Source organism: Leptodactylus fuscus, chromosome 3 (genome assembly GCF_031893055.1).
Source record: "Leptodactylus fuscus isolate aLepFus1 chromosome 3, aLepFus1.hap2, whole genome shotgun sequence".
In the NCBI taxonomy this organism is placed as follows: domain Eukaryota; kingdom Metazoa; phylum Chordata; class Amphibia; order Anura; family Leptodactylidae; genus Leptodactylus; species Leptodactylus fuscus.
The window spans coordinates 114478286-114499453 of record NC_134267.1 but is presented as its reverse complement, the minus strand read 5'-3'; the positions used below and the strand labels follow the sequence as shown (position 1 = coordinate 114499453).

Here is a 21168-nt window from a genome sequence, read left to right as displayed (position 1 = left end):
AATTCCTAAATGAATTAATGTATACACTAGCTACAGAATTATACAGTTTATCACCCAATTTGAACGTCATTGTTATTTGTCCTTGAGCACACGAAAACACTGGCAGACTGAAAAGGAATCTGTCAGCAGGTTGTCTGCATAGAGTAGTGACAGAGACCCCAATTCGGGCTTTATTAGGTACCGCCTAGCCGAGCGTGATTGAGTGTTCAATGTTGACAGCTTCCTATATAAGGAGAAGGTTGTCATTCAGTCATAGGAGGGTGGGGGGAATCCAACTCATCAATATAAGGACTCCAGTACTTGGCACGCTCTGAAGCCGATAAACTGTTATTTTATGAAAACAGAGTTATGAATATTGATGAACTATCCATAGGATAGGTCAGTGATGGCGAACCTTTTTGAGACCGAGTGCCTAAACTGCAACCCAAAACCAAATAAATTATCACGGAGTGCCAACACGGCAATTTAACCTTAAAACTCTGTGGGTCCACAATTGCGGACCCACAAATTACAGTCATGTGACTGGGGCTTTACAGATCTTGTACTGAAAGGTAAAGGTCTCTGCATTCTGTACTTTTAAACAATTAATTTTCACTATTTACATCGCACAGGATCTGTTTTATAGTTACCGTGCAATGTTATTACATCCTGTACTAATTTCACGTCTGCTATAAAACAAATACTGTGTGATATACATAGTGAGGGGACCCCACACAGTACAATCTGCCCCTCAGTGGCCCCCCCACACAGTACAATCTGCCCCTCAGTGGCCCCCCACACAGTACAATCTGGCCCACAGTGGCCCCCACACAGGATTATACCTGTATACTCCACAGTAGCCCCCTCCCACACAGCATGAACTGGTCCACAGTAGCCCCCTCCCACACAACATGAACTGGTCCACAGTAGCCCCCTCCCACACAACATGAACTGGTCCACAGTAGCCCCCTCCCACACAACATGAAATGGTCCACAATAGCCCCCTCCCACACAACATGAAATGGTCCACAGTAGCCCCCTCCCACAGAGCATGAAAGATCCACAGTAGCCCCCTCCTACACAACATGAAATGGTCCACAGTAGCCCCCTCCCACACAACATGAAATGGTCCACAGTAGCCCCCTCCCACACAGCATGAAATGGTCCACAGTAGCCCCCTCCCACACAGCATGAAAGATCCACAGTAGCAGCATAAAATGGTCCACCGTAGCCCCCTACCCGCACAGCATGAAAGTCTACAGTAGCCCCCTCCCACACAACATGAAAGGTCCACAGTAGCCCCCTCCCATACAGCATAAAATGGTCCACAGTAGCCCCCTACCCACACAGCATGAAAGTCTACAGTAGCCCCCTCCTACACAACATGAAATGTCTACCGTTGCCCCCCTCCCCTGACAGTGCAAACAAACACAATATAGTTACCTGAAGAGCTGCCGGGTGTTCTCTCTTCTGTTCACTGCGCGCGCTGATGACTTACGTCATCACGCCCGCGCTTGTTCAGAGGTCACACTCTGTAGTCAGTGTAGGCCGCGTAGTACGCGTGGCCTACACTGAGCTACACTGACAGCTTTCAGCTGGATGCGCATTTGCACAACCAGCTGAAGGCAGCGATCGCTCACTAACGGGGAATCCTGCATTGGATTCGCCGTTAGTGAGCGATCAGGGCGACAGCACGCGTGCCAGCAGAGGGGGCTCTGCGTGCCCTCTCTGGCACGCGTGCCATAGGTTCGCCATCACTGGGATAGGTCATCAATATCACACTGGAGGGGATCTGGCTCCCCGAACAATCAGCTGGCCCTAGAGGCCTCACCAACACCAGGCCTCACCCTCAACGACTGCAAGGTGAATTTTCTGCTACACGCCGAAGAACCCCTACTTCTGTCCCCTACCGAGAAAGACCTCCAAGACAGCCTGGCAGTACTGGAAAAATTCAGCACCACACTAAATGGCTCCACAACCAGCAACTACACCTACCTGGGGCTGGAGTTCAATCAATCAGGGAGCTTCAAAGTAGCAATAAAAACCCTGAAAGGAAAAGCCTGCAGAACCTTCTATGCCATCAGAAGACAGCTGTACCACCTCAAATCACCAGTGAGGGTCTGACTGAAGATATCTGACTAAGTCATCGCTCCAATCCTTCTCTATGGAAGTGAGGAGGTTTGGGGCCCAGCCACCTACCCAGACCAGTCAAATTGGGATTCCAGCCCAACAGAGACCTTCCACCTGGAGTTCTGCAAGTACCTCCTCCATGTCCATCGCAGCACCTCCAACATGGGATGCCGGGCAGAGCTAGGCAGGCTCCCCCTATGGCTCACCATGCAGAAGAGGGCACTATCATTTTGGACACACATACAGGACAGCAGCCCCGGCTCTTACCACCACCTGAGCCACAGAGCCCTGTGCAAACCCGAGGCACCCCAACCAAGCATCAGCCGTCTGCCAAACCAAAACCCCCAACATGCCCTGAACAAGGCTAAAATAAAAGGGGCCATTGAGAGAGACAAAGAGCGGTACATTGAGGAATGGAGAAGCGCAATAAATAACTCCAAGAAACTCACTGTGTACCAGTCACTGCAAAGGTTCTGTGTATAATGGTCATGTTCATTTCCTGCAGCTCAGCTTTTATTCAAATAAATGGGACCTGATCTGCAGTACCTGACCTAGCCACTACACAGAGAACAGAGCTGTCTGCTGCTGAGAACAGATGATTGGTGGGGATGCTGGGTCTCAGACCCCCACCAGTCTGATATAGATGAGCTTCTAAGGATAGGTTATGAGAAATGTAAGTCCTTCAATGACAACAGGATTCTAGACGTAGAGGTCTTTTATCTGAATCTGATAACATGTTGCAGCTCTATATCATACAACACCATCGAAAAAATCAAGTTACAGTGTGCTACAACTGTTTAACATGACAACTGTAAGGATAAACTTTGCCACATTTCTACACACACACACACATATATGCAGCTAAATAACTAAAGGCTCCTTCACACAGTCCATTTATTGGGAACATTTACAGGAAAGCTTGTTTCTAATAAATGGCTCACAGTTAGCTAATTTCATCCTCTACGTTGCATAGAAGATGGCAGATTATTGGTAGCATCTTGCCCTGTGTAAATAAGGGTGTGTTGCTGACAATTTATCAAGATTCATTGCAAATTTTACTGCAATTATGATTAACCGCATCCTGCGTTGCATCAAACTATACACGTAGCACAACATAATAGTTAACGCTCAGCGCTGTAATAGAAGAAAACATTCATGCGGAGACCCAGGGCTCCGCAGCTTAACCCCACAGATGTGATCAATAGCCATTATTGCTTCTGGGTGGTTTCGGGAAAAGATTCCCCATCCCTTTCCCCTTCTTGGATCCCTCCCAATCCATTTACCAATATCAACAGAAAAATAAAAACTTCTACGAATTTTGGAAAGTAGAGAGAAAAATCTGAAAAAAGTCAAAATTGCATTAACATGCAAACCACGCTGCAATCCTTAAAGGGATTCAATCATTAAAACTAAACTTTTTCTCCCTAACATGTAGGAATAGTCTTAAGAAAGGCTATTTTCCTGCGTTTAGATGTCTTCTCCGCGCGGCCAGTCTGTATATATCCCGGTTTTCATCGGTTTACAAATGGGTATTCTCGAAGCACTTAAGCGGTCCCCAGTGCTCAAACAGAACTGGGAGCATCTCCGGTACTGTGAGAAAACTCTGCAGCGATGGTCTCTTCTTCCTCTGGAACGCCCTCTCCACGATGTCTTCTTCCGATTGCTTCTTCTGGCTTTAGATGGCACGCATGCGCAGTTGACTCTGCCATTGGGCAGAACCGACTGCACATGCCTGTGGCCATTTTCTTGTGACCGCTTACACAGTAGGCTTGTGTAAGCGAAAACGGCCAACAGACATGGTCAGTCGGCGCATTTGTATTAAGATGCAATGGAAACGCGAGAGAAGAGGCGGTCTGGTGAAGAAGATGGAGACGTCGATGGAGAGTTTTCAGACAGTACAGGAGATGCCCCCAGTGTTGTTTGAGAGCAGAGGAACGCCCCCAGTGCTGTCTGAAAACTGTTTTACATATGGAAGAAAGAAGATATTTCTCAGGAACAGCACTGCAGATCAGAATAATAAAGGTAAAGAAGATTAGCCTTTCTTAAGGCTATTCCTACGTGTATTTAGTTAAAAAAGGGATTTCTAATGATAGAATCCCTTTAAGGATTAGGGCTCGTTCACATCTGCGGCCCGGTCTCCGTACTTAGGTTTCCGTTTCCTGCCTAAAACACAGGCAGGATACGGAAACCTGCAGGAGACTTTCTCACCCATTCATTTGAATGGGTGAGAAAGCTGTCCGGCCGTGCGCGGCGGTGAGCGTTTTGCGCTCTCCGCCACGAAACCGGGTTTTATAATCCGGACACAGAGTCGGACATGCAGTACTCTGTGTCCGGATAAAAAAATCCGGTTTCGCGGCGGAGAGTGCAAAACGCTCACCGCCGCGCACGGCCGGACCCGGTCTATGGTTTCCGTCTTCTGGCATGCAGAAGACGGAAACCATAGAACGGAGACCCCAGACGCAGGTGTGAACCCAGCGTCAGTCAAATTTTGTGTACTCTAAAACTCCGCCAATGAAAAATACTCAGCTGGCAAAAACAATCCTCTGTACAGCTACTCCAATAAAGAAGTCATAGCTACTGGAATAACGTTATGCAAAGTAAAAAAATAAAAAAATAAGCCTTACTCTTAAGGCATTAAGCAGGTAAGGTAATTATCTTTTAACTGAAGGAACTTTTACAATTAGAATAAAAGAGGTTCAGCTTCAATTCACTGAAAGATGACAGCTCAAAGATGTGTACTTTTTTTCTCCTTGAAATTACGCTCCAAGCAAGATGCTTACCAGGACTGGACTGCTGGGATGGTGTGTTGACTTGACCACTCACAGATGTGAAGACATATGGGAGCCAGTGCCAGTAAGCTACAACCTGTTGTACAGTGTCAGCAGTATAATGACAGAACAGGTTGGACCCTGGTTAATGGTGACATGAAGTGAAGGGCAACTGTCAGTAAGAGATACATGTGAGAGAGACATGTTTCCCTTAGAAAAGATCCTTCACAATGGCATTGCTTTAAATAAAAGAAGCCTTGGTAATAAACTACAGCATCAGACATCTTTTCATGTTCAGAGATGCACAATGAAGAGAACCATATTATCTGTTGTCTTCACATTTAAAGTGTCTAACATAATAGACTTCAAAGGTTAAACCAAACAATTAAGAAATCACTGCCGACGACCCAGGCTCTCGATGAACAACGTGTGTGTATTAACTCATGATTCCCTGGCACATATCTACAGCTCCTGCCAATAAAAGGACAAGATCAAGATTAACTAGAAATATCGCAACAAGTAACTCAATAGAATATATGTCTCATTTCCATAATTATCCCAAATTGTGTCCATGGGGAAAAAATATGAAAAATAAAAGCTGCAAATGTTACCATTTCCAATGTTCATATCTAATCATACTCATCAACTATATTCTCTTGGGAAGAAGCGTAACATGTAGTACTTACAGGGAGCCTGCCACCGGAACAGAACTATAAGTGCAGTCAGATTGCCAGGATTTGTTCTTCCTTTGCTGAGATATTAGCCTGTTTACTGATCTAATAATGAACTGTTTAAAGCAACCAGGGTGTCACCGTTGCTTTTATTGCACAAAACAACTATTTTCCAGTGCTATGCTTTCCAGTGCCCACTACTTTGATATCTTCCTGTACTACTGGGCTCCATTAATCATTAACATGGTCAACTGGTTTCATCACACCCTTAAAAGTTTGGGTTAATTTGGAAAAAAAAAAAAGCCTCTTCCCCACTTTCTCTCTGCCTGGTTGTCCTCAGACATAATTCATCCAATAGAAGGCTCATTTTTTTGAATAGTCTTTGTGCAAAAGAAAAACAGAAACAAATTTGCAACTCTACCATATCATGTCATTTGTGATGGCTCCATTCCCTCATTCACATTCTTATAAGATTTGGTCCTGAAACCAAGGAGGCTTTAACCGTAAGGCCAACAGTGAACTTGCGTCGGGCCATATGGTAGAGGAAGGCCCCCCTTGGCACAGTCGTGAATTTGCTGTCCTGCCCCAACTTCAGATCATCGGCGTGCATAGGACGCTAATCAGTCACACAATAATGAAGTAGGGAGCCATCCAGTCCCTGCTTCACCATTCATCCCCTCTCATCCACAGGAAGTACAGGCGTGATGTGATGAGTAAGGAGTAGAGATGAGCGAGTACTGTTCGGATCAGCCGATCCGAACAGCACGCTCCATAGAAATGAATGGATGCACCTGGTACTTCCGCTTTGACGGCGGCCGGCCGCTTAACCCCCCGCGTGCCGGCTACGTCCATTCATTTCTATGCGAGCGTGCTGTTCGGATCGGCTGATCCGAACAGTACTCGCTCATCTCTAGTAAGGAGTAAGGAGAGGAAAATATTAGTTTGGGTTTTTTTTGTTTGGTAGGAGCGGCACATAATATTGTGGAGACAAGTGGTGGGTGACTTTGGAAAATTAGTGTTGCCTATTTTTTTGCATGACAACATAGGTCAATGATTAGAGACAAAAACGTAAAGTACCTTATTGCGCATGCGCGTTCCTTCGGAGGCGCCCAGAGCTTGGCGGAAAGCTCCGAAGCATATATCATTTCGAACGTGCATGCACGGATGTCCTGCACCAACCCAACCGAGTGAGATTTGTTCTCACTCACGCGATTAGCTGAATTTAGCATCATTTTGTATCTTTTTGGCACTTAGAACCTAGTTCCATGCCCTCTTTAATCTAATATGACCCTTATTAAGTATGTGGGTAAGCGGGCAGCAGTGATCTGGCAATATCAGTTCTACCCATGATTTAGCCAGTACAAGTTTTTAGACATTTACATTTTTTTTTTTTTGAATGTATGTGATTTTGCTTTATTTTGTTTTGACTGGTTATTTTCATTTTTTGGACTTTGTAAGAGTTCTAATATTCAAATTTTTTAAAAATTCTGATTGTAATTGTTGATCTTTATGTTTGTATCAATAGGATACTCGTGTGTATTTGCTATACACTTGATAAAGGGGTATTCCCCCAAAACGCTGTCCTAAGCGTCGTGTGTTTGAAATCCTAAATAAAGTGCGTGTTTGTTTGAAGACTTACGGAGTAGCGCAGTGTTCCTTCCATCCTCTGGTCTTTCTCCACAAAAACGTAAAAAGGGCCCTAAAGGGAATACTGTCCAAAAATGTTTTAACTCTTATCCATAGGATAGGGATAAATGGCTGATTGGTGGTGGTTTCTTGCACAGACTCCCTGATCCTGAGAATAGGAGTGTTTTATCCCTATTGTGAATATAATGTTGGCTGTAGAATGCATGACCTTGCTCCGTTTATTTTGATGGAAGTGCCGGAGACAGCCGAGCACTGTATTTCTGCTATTTTCAGAGATTCCAGTGGAGTGAATGGAGCAGTTGCATGCATACTGGATCCATTGTCGCACTCACAATGGAGGTAAAGCACTCTCATTTTTAGGATTGATTGGAGTTGTGTGGATGAATGATAAAAAAATTTTGCTGCTAAACCCCTTTAGGGTCCCATTTATGCAGAGCTCAGGAAATGAATTGAAGATGTTCTTTCTTGCTGGTATAGCTACTCTCTCGTAATCCACTCATGTGCTCCATCTTTGATGTTGCCATGCCAAGAGATTGCGTATTTGGAGCTTATAGCTAGGTTGGTATAGAAACAATAAACACTTCAGAACTGGCAATTCTCCAATTCAGTCTTGGCAAGGATAAACTAGTCTGTACTCCAGTCCTTGTTGACTGTGGCCATGTCTTCGACTATACTATGATACTGATTGGAGAACTCCTCAAATATACCATGCATACAGTAACGGCTGTAGAAGGTGAACCTCATGAAGATGGAACAACTAAAGGTGGTCAGGGCCACATTTAATCAGCTGATGCTTTTTATTCTATTCTGTGGTTCACCTCAAACTCTTTTATTAGCTTTTTATTCCCCACCTGACTCCCAACACACCTTTTTTCCTCCTTCAATACTTCTTTTAACAATCCATGTCTTTTTTGTTATTGGCTCCAATATCCAACTGATACTATATACCATTTGTGTCACATTCTTCCTAATTTTTTTTACCTCATAGGCTTCGCTTCTACTTTTTCTTCAAATGGTCAAATTAGGCCATCAGATTAGTAGTAATAATAATAATAATAATAATAAAGTAATAATTTATTGCACCATATTGGCCACTATATAGTTCTGAGCTTTTTCTTTGAACATACGTCTATATATAAATCTCAGAATTTGATACACTAAAGGTTCACTTTAGCTCCACCATGATGGTGGATTTAATAGGATATACAGTAAGTCATGGTCTCATTTCCACAAGCTTTTAATCAGGGACCTACTCAAGGGGGCGGATTTAGGCTTAAAACTACCAATTTGCCAAACCTTGCCAGAATTTTTTTTCGTGTGGAAACCACATGGAGCCCATTATAGTCTATGGGGTCCGCGTGGTTTCTTAGCTAACCGCTTTTTAATGCTTTCGGTATTCTGTTGGGGGGGGGGGGGGTTCCCAAGTGTACTCCCCGAACCCAGATGTGCATCAGGCCTTAGATATCCTGATATCACCATGAATATCATGGGCATCTGTGCAAAATCTTTAACAAGGTTATCACCTACATTGTCTCATTTCTAAACTTGTTCCAAAGTCTTGTACACCAGAGGACAAATACAACTGGTGACTTGACAGGTGGGAGAGTACAAGAAGTGATCAGAGCTGACAGTCCTTAAAAAATTCCTGAGGTACATGAACTCTTTGTCAGATTCTCTGGAGTTACAGCCTAATGTGGAGTTTGTCCTTTCCTTCTGCGGTGCTCCACCACCAAGCTTATAAACAGGTCTGATCTTTTTATTTCCATTTTATTTCTAAATTCATATATATAGGCTTTCCTGTTACATCTTTTTTCAATAAGCACAGTACTTTTTGTGCATATTAAATCTGAAACTTAATAAGAATGTCCTTGGCTCTAAATGTCTCCACAATTTCAATAAGAGTATTTATTGCTTAGGGTGGGTTCACATCTGCGCCCGGTTTCCGCTTTGCAGGTTTCTGTCTTCTGCCTGAGAAACTGGACAGGAGATGGAAACCGGCAGTCACTTTTCAAACCTATTCATTTGAATGTGTTTGCAAAGTGTCCACCCATGAGCGTCTTCTGCCTCTCCACGGTGAAATCGTTTCTTTTAACCGGACACAAATTCGGACATGCAGGACTTTGTGTCCAGTTAAAAAAAACGGTTTCGTCACGGAAACCAGAAGACGCTCACAGACGGACACTGACTGCCGGGTTTCCGTCTCCTGTCCAGTTTCTTGGGCAGAAGACGGAAACTCACAAAGCGGAGACCAGGTGTAGATGTGAACCCGCCCATAGGCTTGATACCCTTGTCTGCTATTGTTGCGAGTGGTATATTGGTGTCTCACCCATCATAAAGTGGTGGGTGGTGGCAGCTATTTGCGTGGATGTGAAAATGTAGATGCTTGCTTCACTTCTGTGTGATAGGTGGGTTGGAAGGAGTGTGAAAGCGAAGTTCTCCTTTTTATAGACAGGAAGTCTAATATATCTTGTGTGAGACCCAAACCAACTTTTCAATAGCATCTACCGTTTTAACAAAAAAAAAAAAAAAAAAAAAGAGTGGACTTTGTATTTCAATGCGTGGCATTATGGAATTACTGTATTTATGCAAAACTTCAACAGATTATTGGCAGTAGCAACTCTATAATTTAATCAGTTCAATGAAGTGTATTTCGGTTGCATAGTAAAAATCTTAACCCACTAAATGCTGTAGGTTGAGGCCCTAAATTTACTCTTAGCTGGCTCATCGCATGAAAAGGTTAATATATGTTAAGCACTATCTCTCCAGATAAGTAAAAATTAAAATCTGCGCTCTTAATATTCAGAGCAGTGGAAAACAAACAGACGGGCCCTGTAGCGATATATCCAATCTGTCCCAGCAAAACGTCTGACAGCTGCAACACTAACAAAATTAACAGTGGATGAATTAGTACCAGACGCTAAACAGTTGCCATGGAGAGAATCATCCTCCTAGTTTTAGGTTCCAGCATGGTAGGGGGTAGGAGTAGAGAATACCATAGAGGAAAAAGCAAATTGGCACCCTAAATTATTTCTTCATCCTTCGAGTGGATGTAATTAAATATTTGTTGCCTATTTCTTATATAGAAATATCTTTAATAGATTCACTGTGTGCATACACCTACACTGACTCTGGTCTGCAGAAGAAATACCAAAGGAGAATTTGCAAAGCACAATATCAATACAAGGCTCATAATGACAAAATAATAATTAAAAAAAAAACAAAAAAAAAAAAACCTGTGCTTGGCAACAAACACTAACACATATCAGAATGACTATTAAAGCAAAAAAGAAATACTGAATTTAAGGAAATTGCTAATTTATTTCCTTTCCCTTTTTTTGTAAACGGCTGTTCGAGAGCACAAAACACATTGAGGAAAAGTATTTTAATATAGCATTATAGAAACCTGATACTTTCTGTTACATTAAATATTCCAGATTATCAGATAGTTACAGAAAAATTTATAGAATTTACAGATAAAAAAAAGCCACTCCAGAAAAGACATCTTATTATGACTCTTCAGAAATTATACATTTTTCCACAACTGTCCAACTAAGGCTCTAAAGACCATAACCCTCAACAAGAACAGGGATCAGGTCACTCTCTTGCCGATTCTAAACTGCTCTGTTCACTTCAATGGAAAAGTAGCTGTGTTGCAAGCTTAAGTACTGCTTATAACTCCCATGGACCTCAATGAAGCATGTGCAGACCAGGGGTATAGGACCCATACTGATATGTTATAACTGCGGAAGATAAGAATTGCAGATTAAGCACAGAAGACTCATAATTAGTTGTTTCTGTTCAGTCTCCTGCTTCTGGCCTTGTGAGATTCCAGATTATATTAGTTCAGTGTCGCAATGATCATAATGTCAAGACTAAAAGTCGCCACTGTAAGGCCTGGTTCATATGTTCACATGTGCATTTGGTATTCCATTCAGGGAGTCCGCTAGGGGACCCCATGAACGGAATACTGCATTGACAAGCGGTGAGCAATGAAAGCACATGAACCCCATAGATTATAATGGTGTGTGTGTGTTTTCCAGGCAGTGTCCACATGAGAGTCACGCAGAGAGGAAAGTAGTTTATGAAGTACTTTTCTCTCCGCATGTTCTGAGTGGACACTGCGCGGAAACCACACGGACCCCATTATAATCTATGGGGTTCGTGTGCTTTCATAAGCTCACCGCTTGCCAGTGCGTTCGGTATTCCGTTCGGAGGATCCCCAAGCGGACTCCTCGAACAAAATACTGAACATAGATGTAAACCAGGCCTAAAGAAATTTTGGTGCATGTATACACTTGTCATCAAATCAGCAAGTAAAATGAAAATAAAAAGATTTCCCCATCACTCTTTATTATTGTATGCATAATACAATTAGTAACTTTGTAATTACAATATTTCTGACATAGCCCTGGCTTATTTGGTCCTGCACTAGCTAACTCTGCACAGCCACTATATAATGAACAGAACCATTTTTGTGTATGTTAAATCTTTTTTTTTTTTTTTTAAATGTAGATTGTGAGCCCCACATAGAGCTCACAATGTACATTTTTCCCTATCAGTATGTCTTTTTTTTGGAATGTGGGATGGAAATCCATGCAAACACGGGGAGAACATACAAACTCCTTGCAGATGTTTTTTTTGCCCATAGTGGGATTTGAACACCAGGACTCCAGCGCTGCAAGGCTGCAGTGCTAACCACTGAGCCACCGTGTGGCCCCGTGTATGTTAAATCTGAAACTTAAGATTGTCCTTAGCTCTAAATGTCCCCACAATTCCAATGAGAATATTTATCACTTAGGCTTGTTACTCGTTTGTTATTGTTGCAAGTGGTATATTGGTGTCTCGCCTATCAAAGTGGTGGGTGGTGGCAGCTATTTGTGTAGATGTGTAATTGTAGAAGCTTGCTTCACTCCTGTCTAACCTAGTGCGATAGGTGGGTTAGAAGGGGTGTGGAAGCAGCATCCGTACTATAGATAATAATGATCTATCTTGAGGAAAAGTCATCAATATTAAAAACCTCAACAACCTCTTTATGGTCTGAACTTGTGCTGATGATATAGGGCGACTTGCAATATTCATATGCTTTTTTGAGAATAATGGGTGGTCACTAAATGGTCACAAATGCGACTAAGAATGGTGGCACATGCAATCTTTTGTTTCAATGTCAACTCAATTTGATCTTTGACGCAATGCTAACCTGATGCTGAAAAATAGTCCTGACACCTTATTTATGATGTAGCTAAGTCACCTATTAAAAGGGGTATCAATTGGCTATAGCAATTTTTAACTAAACTTATCTTTGCATAGCCTTTAGAAAGGCTATTCCAAGCATACCTTTTATTCATTGATCGGTGCCGCCATTTTTTAATTAGCCCGCTTTTATTGACATGCAAATTATCCAGAAAGAAGCACCAGAAGCCTTTGCGATGTTCCCTGAGCACTGCTTGCATGATCATGTGTAAAGAAGGGGGTGGTGAGAATCAGAGAAGGCTGATGACACAAGTGGCGCTCAGGGAACATCACGAAGGCTTCCGGTGATCCGTAATGGATAATTTCATATCAATAAAAGCAGGCTAATTAAAAAAAACGGCAGCGACGATCAATGAATAAAAGGTATGCTTGGAATAGTTTTTCTAAAAGTTATGCAAAGATATGCTTAGTTGAAAATTGCTATAACCAATGATTGACGCCCTTTAATGGTCCACAGGTATAACATTACTAACCGTGTTTATCCAGAATCTAAAGCCTGTTAAACATTAGTTTTAATAAATGTTAGTTACACAACAAAATATAAATGTCAACAGCGTCTCTGCTCTGATCTACCCTCCCCTCTTGCAACACACTGTCTTCATATACATGGCTAGTCCCTCTGGTATAGAAGGAATGTAATGCTTCAGCAGCTAGTAAAAAAAAATATGTATGCCTCCAAAGGATGAAGAGCAACAGACTGGCAGTTGCTGGCCAACTTCTATCTAATGTCAGCAGGCGGAAGTAATAAAACCTCCTGCTAACCCTGGTGGGGACTGCAGCTTGCTGTGGTGGGGGCACTGTCACTGTGCCATTTCACCACGGTCTGTTCAGCATTGGCATCAGACAGGCCTGGTGTGCAGCTTGAGACTCATTCAAATTAAAGACAGAGTTCTGAAGAGACCAGTTGCAACATACCACTAGTATGGGTGACCGGGTCACAGCAGGACCAGGGCTGACACTGTACCATTAATCGCAGAAAATAATCAGAAAATTATATTACTTATCAACTTCGTCTACTAGTGTTACAGTATACAGTGCAATAATAGGTGTTCAATAAATGAATAGCTGCAGTTACAAATTATGAAATATTTGACATGTTGAGAGAGGGAGCCCCGCCACATATTAGGCTGTAATATACATCTATCTTGTTCAATGCATCCGCAGGGTACTGGACACCTAGTCATGGTCCCAGCTGAAGCAGACTAGCACAACAGACCATAGAGTTTTATAGTACTGTTGGAATGGGGTTGAAGAGCTTTGTGGATGTAAAATTAACATTTACGGGAGAACAGGAAATTACGGTAAAGGAATGCTTAGCAACTGATCAGTAACAGAAATTATCCATAGATAAGACATTAACCCTGTCATATCACATAAGTCTGATATTGTGGAAACAAAACATCCTATTACAGAGTGTTGTTGCCACAGAATTGAAATGCCACTTCAAGCTCAGATTCAGTAGGGCTCTTGGCAATAATATTTCCATTGTTTAGAAAGCGATGGCATATCCTGATGTCATCATACCATTTTAGATTATGGGAAAAACCCTAAAAAGTTTCGAACTAATAAGACTGGTTACTTTAGCCATAGCAATACCAAATGTACCTGACATTCTATTAGTGCGTGCGGAGAACACCAGAACCATGTACAAGGTCAGCTAGTGTTGTGTAATACAACATACAGCAAGACCCAACTACCATGTCGGAGAAACTGGTTGCCGTAAGCATCTGAATGTGTCTGACAGGATAGGTGAACGCGGTATTTAGAGGTGTACTTTTCTCTTTTTTGCCTATACTGCAGACTGCTATAGATAAATAGATAATCCTTTAAAGGGATCCTATCATTGAATACCCTTTTTTCCTGACTAACGTGGAAATAGCCTTAAGAAAAGCTATTCTTCTCCTACCTTTAGATGTCTTCTCCACGCCACCGTTCGGTAGAAATCATGGTTTTCTTTGGTATGCAAATGAGCCATCTCACAGCACTGGGGGCGTACTCAATGCTGTGAGAGAATTCTCCAGCGACACCTCTATGTTCTTCTGGAACGCCCTCTCCCTGTGTCTTCCGTCCTGGGTTTCAATCTTCTAGGCTTCAGGCAGAGCTGACTGCACATGCCCCCCCGGCCACAAGAAAACGGCCGCTTACACAGTAAGCTGTGTAAGTGGCCATTTTCTTGTGGTCGCTTACAGAGTAAGCTGGTGTAAGCGGCCATTTTCTTGTGGCCATGGGCATGTGCAGTCGGCTCTGCCTGAGGCCCGATGGCAGAGCAGACTGTGCATGCCTAGAAGATTGAAACCCAGGACAGAAGACGACACAGGGAGAGGGCATTCCAGAAGAAGAAAAAGGCGGCTCTGGAGATTTCTCTCGCAGCATTGGAGAAGCCCTCCAGTGCTGTTTGAGTGCTGGGGACTGACCCCAGTGCTGCGAGAGAACTCATTTGCATACCGAAGAAAACCAGGATTTCTATCGAACAGCGTCGTGGAGAAGACATCTAAAGGTAGGAGAAGAATAGCCTTTCTTAAGGCTATTCCTATGTGTTAGTCAGAAAAAAAGCGTATCCAATGATAGGATCCCTTTAATAATACCACTATGGGGAAATTCAGTGTTACAGCAGCAAAGATAATACAAAATACAAATACAGAAGCTCCATGGTAGAGGCATTGCAGAGAGAGTAGGTACACTGTAAAGGTAAAATAAATAATAATAAAATTAAAAAAAAGTTAGAAAAGGAGATATCACGACTTAAAGATCTTTCAGTTCTCTGTATGAAGACATCTACGCTTAGCCCGGGTGTTGGTTGCACAGCCACCTGCAACGGGGAGGAAAGACTTCCGATAACGCTCCTTTTCATACTTATGATCACACAGTCGGTCATTGACAGTACTGCCCAGTGTTATCACGGTCTCATGTATGGAATGGGAGTTATTCCTCAGCATGGAGCTCAACACGGACAATATCCCTCTGTCACCTACCACCTCCCCAGGACAGAGCTGGCCTTTCTAATTCAGCTTGTTGACTCTATTCTTATCCCTGGTTGATATGCCACTCCCCCAGCAGGCCCATATAGCAAATATGGAAGAAGAACAATCACTAACTAAATGTAGCAGTTAAATATCAAGACGGAAGTCATTCTGCACGTAATAAACATAAGGTTTACATTGAGAATCCATTATTAGATATATATTTTGTTTCCTCCAAAATCAGCAATGTGGGAAAAAAAATCCTATGGCACGAACCTCAAAACCCTCCAAAGACATTCTGATAGGGAGTTGATTGTGAACCCTACATGGGACAGTAAAGTACTGTGGAATATATCAGTTCTATATAAGTAAACTAAATAAATAAAACATCTTCAATCATTTTTTTTGACAGACAACTAATGTCAAGGAGAAACTGAGTAGCTGAGTACATCGCTCAGTCAGTCCCATAGAATTACACTGCACATTACTGTTCCCATGGGCAACCTAGATCCCTTGTTTTCAAGATCATTGGGATTCTCAAATGATAGGTGATAAATGCTTCTCATGGGTTGTTTCATAGATTTTTGGAGTCTGTGGTCCATTATTCATTCACAACATTCGATTACCTGTGTTCCACGTGCTGACAAATTTCATTTAGCTTCTTGTCAGTGACTGCCAACATGTCAAGTATATTTAGGTGAAACAATATACGGTATATATACACAATATGCGGCTTTATGTCAAAATTTTCTCTATTTTGGACAAATTGTTGACTACAGGACCATATGTTATCACTAGAAAGGGGACCTGCTGATATGTTGATCACACGGAAGTGTTGGTCAGAGAAATTGTAACCTGAGTAAGGCTGGGTTCACACGGAGTATTTTGGTTCGTAATGTGGAACGTAGACGCCGAAGGAGCTTTTGCGGGCCGTATACGCTCCCATTGTTTTCAATGGGAGCCGGAACCGTATACGCGGCGCTATTTTGCGGCCGTGATTTTGAGGCGCTCGCAAAATAGCGCCACGTATACGGTACCGGCTCCCATTGAAAACAATGGGAGCGTATACCGCCCGCAAAAACTCCCGCGGCGTTTACGTTCCACATTACGAACCAAAATACTTTGTGTGAACCCGGCCTAATAGTGTCCATGATGAACGGTCCCATCACCAAATTAAACAGAGACCCATCCCTCTAATAAAGCCAACTGGTTTCAATGGAGAGGAGGTTTCTCATGCCAAAACAATTCCCTTATGTAAGCGAGGACCTGGGCCCATTAGTTCAGCTGAGACCCTAGTTCAGAAGATCCTATTGTGGAAAGGGCCGATTAAGCTTCTTGAAGAACTACTAGTTAAAACCGCTACTGATTATTCTGATTACTAATGTTACCATTATGTTAATTTTTTTGTCTGTAATTTTAGCAAAGCGCACCACAAGAGCACAATTTATTAGCAACAACCATTTTTAACAGGAGCTATCTGCACAGTGTCACTTGACCTGAAGGAAATGAGCACCAATAAAGCACTATTGCTTGGCAGCAGAACCTCTTAAGAGAACAAAACGTCCCACTCGGTCAGGAAGAACCACATCTGTGAGCCAGCAGAGCACATAATTAGGTTGGTGATTAAGTGATTAGCCATCTTCTGCCTAGTTTTGTTGAAATAATAAAATAGGACTTACAAGCTAAATGAACTCAGTACACAAGCTGCAGAAGAGCCATTCAATAACTACATGCTCTGGTAGTTTACATGAAATGATCACCACCAGGTCTGGCCCAAGAAAATCATACAATTTGTCTGAGATTTGCTTCAAGTTCCCAATTTACACAGCATTTTTCAAAGTACATAAGACTATACATCACATTAACATACAGTACAATGATATATTACCCTGTTTCTCCAAAAAAAAATCTGTGCCCCCAAAAGAATGCCTAGCTTGATTTTGTAGGGTTTTTGGAGTAGGCTTGAAATATAAGCCCTATTCCAAAAATAAGCCCTAGTTAGCACCTCCAGGTTATGTCACGAGACAGAGAATAGCCATACTATAGCTCCCAACCCAAGTGCCCCGCTGCCTCCCGCCACCGCAGGGCAAAATCCGCTCACCCACTCAAGTGCCGCCTCCTGCCTCCCAGATCTCCCTCTCAAATCTGCTTTTTGAATACCACCTCCTGGGTCCCACCCCCAGGCCGCTATCATGCTGTGGACTTAGCTACCTATGTGACAAGACGTAAGGTGTCACCACTGCTCACCCCCACAGACGCAGCCACTCTATTACAGCACCTTACCATAAAGGAGAGGAGACTGAGAGGGCATGCTGCCACTGCCTTAAAGTGTTTAGAGAGACAAAGTGCCAGTAAGTTTAAAACCCTGTGACACTGCACCATCAATTGTCAATTCAAGTTAGGGTTAGTAACCCTAACCATTTTACAAAATTCACATCGATTCCGAAAAGATTCCGATTTGCTCTGATGTTGGGGAAAGGAATAATATAAAACCCTGTCTTATTTTCCAAGAAACACGGGTATAATCCAATAAGATGAACACTGTGGAGCACTGCTTGTGCAAAGGTGGCCATACCATTTAGACAGCTGTCAAGAGAGCAAGCATACAGTGGAAAGCAATTACTTCAAACCCCCTCCCCATGTCTTGGCCAAGTGTGCATGTTTATCCAAAGGGGAAAAGTAGTAAGTTGCTAGCAGACTTCTCTTAAATCCCTTTACAACAAAGGTCCAGATATGAAGAAAATCAACATGCCCAACCCTTCACTACTCTCATGCTTGCTAAAGTCAGGACAACATTGTCAACGGTGGCTGGTTCCGTTAAGATTCACCTACTGTGTATGGTATTCTCAAGTGTACACTGAGTAATAAAGATGACCATAGACACAGATTATTACTGGAAATGTATGCTACTTCGGTGCCTATAATAGCAGAAAGAAACAACGTCAGTTCCCTATGCATCAAGAATTGTGACACAGCTGCATTTATATCTTCAAACATCTAGATATTGCTGTAAGGGGACGCAAGCCTAGGAAAAACATTACTGTGTCTCTCTAGCTAGCATCAGTTATAGTATAATGACCAGCTCAATTCCAGCTCTCTGCTATTGAATGTATTAGTAGGCTTACAATATTTCTTTTTACAGGTTAGAAGAATGTAATAATACACAAAATAAAATCTATCCCCATGATAAATTAAAACACAGAAGAACAAAGTTGCAAAACCATGAAGCATCTTTATTAAAGCACATAAGCCATCAAAAATATTTAAAATCTTATACAACAATATTCACACGTGGAAATAAATAGGATTAAAAAAGGCTAAGTCACAAAAATTGTCATAGCCCAAATATAACCTAAATACCCCAAAATACTAGATAAAATAAATGGAAAAAATGTACAATACAGGAGCTATAGGGCGTGCAGAGGTGGCAGTTGTTACCAGGACCTGAACTCTGAGGTCTCAATATGTCAAAACATGAAATATACCACTGTTCTACATACCATAAGGTAGGAAGGGGACCAAGTACAGATTCTGCATTGGGGCCCAGGAACTTTGTTATGTCTCTTGAATAACAGTAACAAAATAATAATGTCCAAATACCATATACAATAGATTCAGATTAGTCAGGAAAGGAATTGCAGTCCTAAAAAGTTTCACATGTTTTCTCAAGGGAGTATACCCTTGATGCCCCACTGAGATACCCCTTGAGAAAGTACAAGCTGCAATTTTTTTCCTATTTGGTTTGAAACTATTGTGTATGGTATATGGACATTATAAAAGGTATGGCCAAAATGTCCAATAGTAACAAAATAATATAGTATTTTGGGGTATTAAGAGTACATTTTAGCTATGTACAACTTTTGGGTTGGTATCAGATTTATTTCTTTGGGTGAATATGCTTGGATACTATTTAAATGATTTGTTTTTTTTATTCATGAAATGTGGCCGCACCATCCTCATATTTTTCTGCGGGAATCATTTTTTTGCTAGAAAGCCTATTACCTTACATTGGATGACTCTGTGTCCATGTGAAGAAAACTAGTGAACTCTGTCTTGCCATATAATTAAATATATGCAAAACCTGCCCCACATACTGACCACTGACAGGATAGAGATACCAAACTCGAACAAGGAATATAAAATTCCAGGTACGTTCACCTGCAGCACATCCAATGTAGTGTATTTAATTATGTGTACCAAATGTTCCACTGATAATCTGTATGTTGGAGAGACCGGACAGCAACTCAGAATGAGAATCAATTCACATCGCCATACAATTAAAGAACAAAGAATTGACCTTCCCGTGTCAAAGCATTTTTGTAGTGGGGACCACAATATCACTGATCACATGAAAATTTTGGTTTTGAGAGGGAATTTCAGATCAAAGAGAGAAAGACGCATACATGAGTATAAATTCATGACACTGCTTCTAACACTCGAGTGTGGACTTAATGCATCACAGAGTTTCATGTCTTTTTACAGTAACGTGTGAACTGATAAGGACCTGTAAGTGTTTACATTGTCTCTACCAATTACTAACACCCCCCCCCCCTTCCTCCTGAGTTCTAACACCGTTTGTGCCTGCTCTGTATATAAACATGCATCCTTCAGAAATGTTTTAAATTTACTTTGATAAAGGAGCCTAGCGTTCCGAAACGTCAGCCATTTGTCATCATTATGAGTTAGCCATTAAAAAGGTATCAACTACTGAAGATTATCAAGTTTTCTTGTTTTTTATATTTCCAACCCACTGGCTAATACGGTACAACAACCAACATTTTCCTTATAATTAAATAGTATATAAAGGTAGGAGTTGCCCTCAAAAGGGGATCTTGGTTTAAAGGGATCCTATCCTTTAAACTTAATTTTTTCTCCCTAACACGTCAGAATTGCCTTAAGAAGGCTATTCTTCTCCTACCTTTAGAGGTCTTCTCCACCCTGCCGTTCGGTTAAAATCCCGTTTTTCGCCAGTATGCAAATGAGTTCTCTCACAGCACTGGGGGTGGGTCCCAGCGCTCAAACAGCACTAGGGGCGCCCCCAATGCTGCGAAAAAACTCTCCAGCGCCACCTCCATCTTCTTTAGGAACAGCCTCTTCACGCGTCTTCTTCCGAGACTGGCAGTCTAATTTCTAGGCCTCGGGCAAAGCCGACTGCGCATGCCCACAGCCACAAGAAAAACGGCCACTTACACATTTCTACTGAACAGCGGCGCGGAGAAGACATCTAAAGGTAGGAGAAGAATAGCCTTTCTTAAGGCTATTCCTACGTGTTAGTGAGAAAAAAAATTTGATTTTAATGGTAGAATCCCTTTATGTCTACAGCTGACTCAAAAAACTCTTGAAATCTTAAGTCAAAAGTAACACCAGAGAAACAGCAATGGCAAACAGAGTCTTGGATATATAGGGTGCTCCAAGAGAAAACTGCACTCATGGCCAGTGTATAGGAGAAAACATACTGTTTTCTCCTATACACTGGTCAGCACCATCTATAGAAATCATACCCCCAATAATACATTTGTATAAGGGTGCTGCGTGCCCATAACATGCAAGTAGGTGGAAATGTTTCTTTTCAGAATGACTTACTTTTGGCAGAGCTGGGTAAAAAGCATTTTAGGAGTCACAGGTTCTTTCCCTGGTTCTTTCATACTATGCAAGAACAAAACCACTGCTGATGTGAGAGGTCCAGGATTAGAGAGGGTGATCACTAATTGGTCCTATACATAAAACACACATAGTAATGAATTATTATACTAATGGTTACAT

General features: G+C 42.1%; 1 protein-coding gene across 1 annotated transcript in view; it reads right to left on the bottom strand.

Annotated features, from left to right (window-relative positions):
• USP45 (ubiquitin specific peptidase 45) overlaps nt 1-21168 on the bottom strand; it is a 113118-nt gene that overhangs the window by 60131 nt on the left and 31819 nt on the right. Inside the window, exon 8 of the mRNA XM_075268193.1 lies at nt 20989-21119. Coding sequence (XP_075124294.1) covers nt 20989-21119 — 131 coding nt within the window. The remainder of the gene's footprint in view (nt 1-20988; nt 21120-21168) is intronic.